This window comes from Scardinius erythrophthalmus (genome assembly GCF_964197995.2).
Source record: "Scardinius erythrophthalmus genome assembly, chromosome: 13".
NCBI lineage: Eukaryota > Metazoa > Chordata > Actinopteri > Cypriniformes > Leuciscidae > Scardinius > Scardinius erythrophthalmus.
In genome coordinates this window covers 28,114,462-28,123,608 of record NC_138233.1, presented here as the reverse complement: position 1 = coordinate 28,123,608, position 9,147 = coordinate 28,114,462, and the positions used below count along the sequence as shown (strand labels likewise).

Genomic DNA, 9,147 nt, shown 5'->3' with positions numbered 1-9,147 from the left:
TGAGAAAACATCCTCACATCAACCTGGCAAAGCCCATTCCTGGACATCACACTTGTGGACATCACCTGACCCAGGGATCACGCAGGTACCAATGTCGCCAATAGAGCGAGGTCAGTGCAGTGTGCGGCGGATCATGTACCACAACAGTTACAGAGAACATACAGACCATGATCGCCGCGGCAACGAGTGCACTGGGGGCGAGTGCTGAAAGTGCAGCAAGTGCTGTGCCCAGTCCAGCCTACAGCGCTCAGGGGAGGGCGGGGCCACTCCAACCGATGCTTTCAACTGCCCGGGAAAGCATGGCGGTCAGCTCTGGATCTGACTCAGCTAACGCTGGCACTCCCGAGGAAGGCAATGCCATCGAATCCTCATTTCCAGAGGAATCAAGCCCGCCTTGTGATGCTGTGAGTGCCATGACATAATCCGCCAGAGCCCTGAATGAAAACACTGGTTCCGAGAGGCACACACAGAAGCTCCACGGTTTGTGATGTGGAGGGGGGTGTGGCCCGAGAAATGACTCGTTGGTTATTGTGCCACACCGTAACCCTCAGATCACCCTGGCCACCAGCCAAAGTATCCCCTCTTGAGGAAGAGATAGATTGGGGTGTGGCAGAGGGGACTCTACCCACACGGAGATCATTGAGTCTCGATCTAAACATCGCAATGGTCATGTTCCCACAAAGAAAACATGACTCATCCACGAGCGCTGCCGAGCTTGATTAAGCCCAACACGCCAAACAGCGCCCGTGACCGTTAGGCAGATGAATCACGCACCCACATCCAGAAAACACGGGCGAGCCGTCTTGAAAAAGACGTGCCACGTGCAACTCTTTTAGAGAGAGGCAAAAGCTCAGCAGAGTGCTGAAGTGCCCAGGGAGAAGCACACACACTGTCGGCAGATCACTGCACAGATCAGCAGCAGGCAATGCAATCTCGCTGGAAAGCGCCGTTGCACCAACACACTGGAGAGCCGCTCGTCTTGCAGAGTGAAGATAATTCAGAATGGCTTGTGGGAGTGAAGAAAACTCTTGGCTCCAAAGCGAAAACATAACTGCATGTTGCCAGCGTACTTTCTTATATACCCACGAGGTGGGGCGGAGTTACGCTATGCAAATTCCGCAGACCCATGCCATTTTCTTGCCATTGGCTCTTTTTGTATTCTCAAAAGTGAGAGGCTTTCTAAACGAAAACCCCATTCGTCATTATGACATTACTCGTAGTGACCACGAAAGGGAACTTAACTACAAGTGAACTTTCTTGTTTGGAAATTTCATCTTACAATTGTGACATGGAGGCCTCCAAAGAGGCTTATGCCTGCTACAGCCTGTGCAATTTCGCCAATACTATAAGATCATTACAAATCACACTGTACAACAGGGATCTAATAAACTTTGGTACGACATGTGATACCAATTGAGTCTTAGGTTACCAAGCAAGTTAGTATAGAAGAATAAAACGTCATCAGCATGTGCTATAGTGGTAAACAAATAGAGCAAGATGATTCGGACTTTGACAATTATGGTTTTTATGTGCGCTAAAAAAGTGGAGGAAGCAAAAGCGGAGAATATGGACTATGGCTATGGAAAAGAGGCCAACTTGGCATGCTAATTTTGCAAATTGAGCTTGAGGTAAGTAGTTTTAAGTTTTAGCGCCATGTCGCTTTGATCAATACGCCATTTCATTTTGCATTTTTATTGACTAGTCAGTAGACGTAGGTCGTAGCGGCAACACAATATGAGATGATGATCATGCTAAACTTCTGACACTGTCAAAAAATGATCGCAGGCTATCTTTGACCTGTGAAAAGACCGTGGAAACGTCCGTCTTTTAACCTCTCTCACTGTATGAGGTAGGACCACCGTTTAGGAACCACGACCACAGAAATTGCCACGATTGGTCAATTATCATCTGGGACTGCCCAAAATTGGACAATATGTACCGAGCATTAGCCAAACCATTATACTTCCTTGCTCTAAAGCAGCCTTTCACCTGAAAAGCTTCAACCTGTTCACTTACACACTAACCTAGATCCTGAAATAGGCTCTGAAACTGCCCCATTGCACTTCTTGTTCTGCTATGATAAGCTTCAGAGTTGTTACTCTAAGGGTCACTTAGATGCATTCATCTGAGGTTAACATGGAAACGTTATTGAGTTCAGAAGAGAATACCTCATAAAGAGATTTTCAATAGCTTGTTGGAATTTATTGAAGTAATATTATGATTGCCCCCCCCCCCCCCCAAAAAAATTATAGCAAGGTCAGGCTTACTCAGCTTTTTGACACAAAAATAAATATTGTGTTTATTTACGTTGAGCAAAAGGGAGAGATAGCCTGACTCATCTTTTTCCACTTTTATCGCACTGCTAGTAAAGAGCGGGTGCTAAGGGCATAAACTGTATTGTATCAGTGTGAGCTATTGTTAGACACAGTGGCATCGTCTCTGTGCTGCCTGACCATTGTGAAATCCATCAGCAAAGCGTTCATTCGTATAACATCCAGAAAGCCATTCTGCCACAGAAATGTATTTCTCCTCTCCTACTGTGTTATTTCAAGGTAAGATTAATATCACTTCCGAGTCTCTGCAATGAATTTTGAGAGGGCATCCCCGGGCGAAGTATGCAAAAAGTCACATTTGTTGTAACAATGTGCCGTGTGGAACATGATCACCATATGGTTCTTGCCAAATCATCATAATGTCAACAACAAACATATGTGGGTCTGTCTTGTGGTTTGTTTTACGAAAAGACAAAACAAAAAAACATGCGTTTTATTACTTGTGCTGAACATTTGTATCCAGGAATAATGCAAAGAGGCATATTCCTGGCAGCGTTTTCTTCTGTGTAATGTTTCTTTTTGTGTTATCAGGGATATGAATATATTTGGCAAGCTGCTTTGCTGACATTTCTCTTATACTGCTGCCTTCAGAGGTGCTCATGCTTACTGTTGCAACTCTAATTCTTTGGTTACAGCTTCAATAAACTTGATTTGTTTGAAGTTTTTATGTATTTATTTTTTTCGCAACAAGCATCAGTATTTTAATATCATGCTGATATTGCGTTATACTCACACAAAAATAATGTTTGGGTATTATTTCTTAGAACCACTGTAAATCAACAAAGTGAACTGTATATCATTTCTTATAGACAAACTTTAATTTGACAATATAAGTTACTTATCATTTCATAGTAATTTTAGGAATACTTAATTATTATTAATGCTATATTGATATCCATGATCAGCATGCTTTACTGCATAATCCTGCTTATTATCAATAATCAAAAATATCACATAAAAATAATTCTGACAACATTCATTCACGTTAAACCTGGGTCAGCAAGATCATTTGTTTATTTTGAAGAGTTTTGGGTTACACTTTATTTTACAGTGTAATTATATATTTAAGTACTGAGTAATATTAAGCAACTACATGTACTTACTATAGTGTTAGGGTAGGATTAGGGTTTGGTTGAAGGTTAGTTGCATGTAATTATGCATAATTTATTGTTATGACTATGTACATGTAACATATATAACAAGGACACTGTTAAATAAAGTGCTAGCAAGTTTTGTAAACACTGTAAATTGATTCAGTCATTATTCATTTGATATTTTTGACTTTTTAGTTTAAAAAAATATATATACTGTAATAACATTTTAATAGGTTTTAGGTTAACAAGAATACATTTCAGGTTAATGTAACAATGTTATAAACATATTAGCAAATTATTATTTTTATTATTATTTTCACTTCAACAATGTTACATTCTTGAACAATGTAGACTATTACTGTTGTATTTATTGTGCTGTTGTTGTTGTTTTTTTGTATTAGGCTAAAAGAACAATGAATACATCTGGCTCAGAACCAGCTATCTGGGTCATTCTACAGAAACGTCCATTTTTTGTATGGCAAGATGTCTTAAAATGTATTTTTTTTTTCTAACATTTAAACAGACCACATTATTAGATTACCCTTTGAATGTATGAATACACATAACTTACAGCTTAATGATTTTTTATATTTTTAAAGACCACGTGTACCCTTTTTTGTGACTGGTGTCACCTCACTTCTTTGGCAATATTAAAGGTTTTTATAAAATATCATTTCTCAATTTTTTCAGCACATCTAGTCAGCATTTTCAGAAAAATAATAATAATGCAACAAATAAGGAGATAATGTTTTATTTATTTTAATCAGGTTTGTTAAAAGTGTGATTGAAGGATGAAGTGTGAAACCATGTATTTGCTATAACAATAAAAATATTTGAAAAACAGTTATAAACAAGTAAGGTAACACTTTACAATAAAGGATCATTAGTTAACATTCGTTAATGTATTAACTAACATGAGCAATACATTTGTTACTGTATTTGTTCATCTTTGTTAATGTTAGTTAATAATAAAAATAAGGCTCTTCGTTGTTAGTTCATGTTAGTTCACAGTGTATTAACTAATGTTAACAAGATTTTAATAAAAATTAACAAAGATTAACAATTGCTGTATACAGTAAGTGCAGTTGATTATTAGTTCATATTTACTAACTAATGAACCTTATTGTAAAGTGTTACCACAAGTAATGATGCAGTCCTTTCAATAATAACTCTTGAGAGTAGCAGAATTAAATGGATGCAAAATTATTATCATGTCACGTGACATTTTATTTAATGTGAAGAAAAAAAAAAAAAAAAAAAAAAAAAAAAAAACAGTAACACCAGTGTCACTATGAATCACCAGTGACAGACATACGACCAAAGATAACTACTGGACAGAACAAGGGACAAAACATAATATTTATCAATTCTGTTTTGATTGGCTACTATGCAAAATATGGATGCTAAAACATTTCGGTTGAATCAGTTTTAACTTGCATTATTAAAGCCTCTCGACTGTTGTGTGCACAGGTGATGCACGCTGGACACAGGTGGAGCTGCTCTGGTTCAGAGTGTTTGCGCCGGTCTTCTCGGAATGAGTGACCGCCTCCAGCGAGCCCTGACTCCGCCTTCCGCAGGGCTGCGTGTCGCTGAGCGGAGAGAGGAGAGAGTCAGTGCGAGCAGTGCGAGCTGCGCCGCGCGTCAGACACAGAGGCCACCGGCACCTCACTGAAACACACCGAACATGGACCTATTCGAGTTTGACTTCTTCAGGGACTGGGAGCTGGAACAACAGTGGTACGTCTGCGGGCTTTATGTGTTTATGCTCATTCAGTTTATTGAATGAAATGTCTTTGTCATGCGCTCCGATCTGACGTGGTCACATTCCGAAATACGAGTGAAACCCATTATGACGCATGTAGCGGCTGTGTCTCAAACCCTAGTGAGCAACCTACCTTCACGGCGTTTTTGGGGGGGGGGGGGGGGGGGGGGGGGGGGGCGCATCATAGACGCGTTCCGAACGCGCATTCGCAAAGCGCACATATGATGTCCGAAAACGCTGTCTTTGTAGGCAGCTCGCTAGTGCTCACTTCTGCTGTCTCCGACTGCTCTTGTGTTTGTATAGATGCATTGATAATTGGGACAAAGTTTAATTACAGAAGCGCTGTATTGATGAATTGAGTGTCGATGCATTGAAACTACATAAAAGAAACTAAGTGCAGCCTGTGCCACTTCTTCCTGTTACTTTAAACTGAAATTTCCAGATTATTAGATCATAGATTATTAATTGATAAGATTATCATGAGTCAAAAGTCTTTTAAGTCACACTTTATCTTAGTGTTCATGTTTGGGTAATTACATTGTAAGTAATGAGTAATAAAAATGTAATTACTTATAAATTAAATATGTTATGCATCATCTACACACAGTTGTTTAGTATTTTAACTACTGTAATTTATTATGTTAATATGGACAGTTGTTGTTAGTGTCACCATTTGCATTTATTGCTTATAAAACCAATCACTCATAAAATTCTCAGACCTTTTCAACATGCATTCCTTTGTGCAGAAGTGTAAGAGAGCCTGATATAAATGCAATTTGCTATAAATCTGCAGTTGGATTCATATTTATCCATAACTTTATAATGCAAACAGAAGTGTTTCAGATTTGTTTGGCATATATAATCATCGCCAGTCAGCTATAGCGCCCTCAGCTGGTTAGGGCTATTTGTTATTAATGTCTTTATGCACTTTTATCCACCACAACAATATGATTTCAGCATAATTCTTTGTCTTAAACCTTCTCTATCTCTATATCACCACCATGTGGCAGAGAACAGGAACCCGAGGAGTTGCAGATATGAATCCATACAAAGCAATGTAGCAGAGAATAAAACAATAAGACCTCTTGATGTATTTGAGCATGTATCACTTGACCTACTTTGACAAATTGACACGAACATATGCATGTTGGTTTGGTTAGTTGCTTTTGTCTTGGAGGACACAAGTCTTTTCCTTTGTTGAGCTGATTCTCAGTTGCTTGACATTTTCAACACCTTACGCCTGTTTTATCGTCTTTCTTTTGTTTTTGTTTTTTTACTCGCTGTCCTGCACATAATCTGGGATCATTGAGCTTTTATCAGCAGCAATGTGATTTGTAGGATATGGTTTTGAGTGGCCACGTATTCATTTTTTTAGGCTGTCATCTTGTTAGGGGAGCAAATGTTTTTGCTACTATTTTTATTTTAAGGAAAATGTTCCTGCTTTGTCCTTTCATGGGCATTTAGTTCTGTAATTGTATTTAAAAAAGGACTGGCACACATTTGTTTACATTTATGAAAACGTAATAATCAGCCATCAGAACGACATTCAAATGCTGTCAGCATTTTGTCTAGGGACTTATGAATCCTTGTTTGAAATCCCTTAAGTGATGGCACAATGGCTTGTTGGCTTAAACCGTCTATTGTCTCATAAGGAGCTTCAAATCACTCTATTTTAAAATACATCCAACAAAACTTCAGGTTAAAGGTTATTTTTATAGGCGCCGTGCTGATATTAAAACTATTCTCTCTCAGGAACAGCTACGGGCTAGTTGCTTATTACTTCTGCGGTGGTGGCAATTTTGTCTCTTGTTGCCACATCATAACCCTGAGCTACCCATTAAGTCTGTGAATATTTATGAGGGTATTTAAAAAGCCATTTTTGTGTGATAAGTTTGCATGGTCTGTGTTTTAAAGGCAGTGTATCCCTATTTTTCACTGCTGTTCATATGTCGACCATCCAAAAAATAATTGAAATGTAGATTTGGCTAAATACTTAGATGAATGATTGTTCTGTGTTGTCTAGAGATAAATCAATGTCTAAGCAAGCATACAATAATAATGCACTCATAATTCACTGTCTTTGTGTTTAATACTTGCCTATATCCCTGTATCCCTATCTGATGGCCCAGGGCTGTACTTGAGATATCATATTGATTTGAATCTAATCTCACACATGTTGGTTTGGGCTTCGACACGAGTTGGATATAATCAAGTCAGATTAGGTTGTGCAAAATTCAGTGAGGTGCAAAATGAGTTCGATGGAGAGCAGAGCCTTATTTGTAGACAAAGGTTAAGCATGGGAGCCAGTGAGGCGGTGTGGATTGGGACATGCTTTTCTGTGCTGACACAGCCGTGATATGAATGGCTGCTACAATTATGTCGGCTCTTCATTTTAAAAGTCAAGTGTTTTTTTTCGAATATTTTATGAAAACAGTTGCTCCTCTCTCTCTGTGCGTGGTGCATTTGGTAAATCATTTTGTATTATGAGAGTATGAGTTAAGTATTTGTCATAACCAATGAATTTGGATTGGAGAACCGGAGCTATGGTTAATTAGACTTTATATGGCTATATTTTATAGGTTTGCACCTTTAGTGGTAATAGAAGACCTCATAATTAGGTGCAGCCATTTATTGTGACTTTCTTTTCATTTGGCAGCACTTTATAGCCGCCCTGAGAGTAGCACCAGGAGGGATTATTCAATGACTCACTTGTGCCTTTTTTTTTTTTTTTTTTCTCTGTCATTTGCCCTTTCTCAGCAGGGATTTCTGTCCCAATAACTCAATTTTATTTTCCGGTATTAAAATGTGCAAAGACTTGGACTATTGCTGAATGATAAGTTAACAGAATTTCAGACTCCCAGGATTTGTTTTTGTTTAACTACTTTTGCATTGTCACTATCAATATTCAGAAAACCATTAAATGTGTTTGTATGTTATTATTATTAGTTCACAAGTGTTTTATCACCATTTACATATGTACTTACCATAGTAATAACAGTACATTATGCATAATTATTACATGCAACTAACCCTCAACCAAACCCTAATCCTACCCTAACTCTATAGTAAGTACATGTAGTTACTTATTATTACTCAGTACTTAAATATATAATTACACTGTAACAATGACACCTTAAAATAAAGTGTAACCCACTTTTTTATTGACAACATGCACATGCACTTACTAGTTATAACAGTAAATTATGCATAATTACTAGGGCTGTCAATTTAATGCATTAACTTAATTAATTAGTTATGGGAATATTAACGCCCACCCCACCCCAGACTAGTCATCTTACATTTCATACGGTTGATTGGTGACAAACATGAAGCAAACAACATTTCAATAAATAAGACGTTAATATTGTGTTATATTTTAGACACAATATTGTCTGTTTTTGTTACCTATAAAGCCATAGCAGGATGACTGTGCTTCTCAGAGCAACACAGCTGTGTTTCTGAACGAATCCACATTTTGAACGAATCGGTGGAACCAATGATTCAATGACCCATTCATAAAGAGAGCCATTTACTTCATTCTTGAATAAATTGGCTATTTTAACTAATCTAATGAATGAATTACTCAATGACTTACTCATTTATACATTTACTGCCACCTACTGGCAGTTTCAGAGTATCTAAAAAAAAAAAAAAAATCATATTATCATAATAATAAAAAACCTAATAAAGGTATGGTTCACCCAAAAATTCTGTCATCCTTTACTCACCCCCTCATGGCTGTTGAAGCCTAAACGTAATAAGTTCTATGCTGAATCAATCATTTCTTTTTAATAAAGCTACTTGTTGTTAAGTCTATTTGATGCTTTTCTCATTTAACACAATAATGACTTGTGGGGGGTTTGTGGGAAATTATCTTTAGGGGGGTAATTTCTCAGCCAAATTCGATGTGCGATTAATTTGCATTTAATTCGATTAACTAATCGCCACATTGTGTAAT

The 9,147-nt window shown here is 37.8% G+C and overlaps 1 protein-coding gene across 1 annotated transcript in view; it reads left to right on the top strand.

Moving 5' to 3' along the window:
• The first annotated feature begins 5,020 nt into the window (after positions 1-5,020).
• aff2 (AF4/FMR2 family, member 2) overlaps positions 5,021-9,147 on the top strand; it is a 238,555-nt gene continuing 234,428 nt past the window's right edge. The window contains exon 1 of the mRNA XM_081382590.1: positions 5,021-5,164. Coding sequence (XP_081238716.1) covers positions 5,112-5,164 — 53 coding nt within the window. The 5' untranslated portion in view covers positions 5,021-5,111. The remainder of the gene's footprint in view (positions 5,165-9,147) is intronic.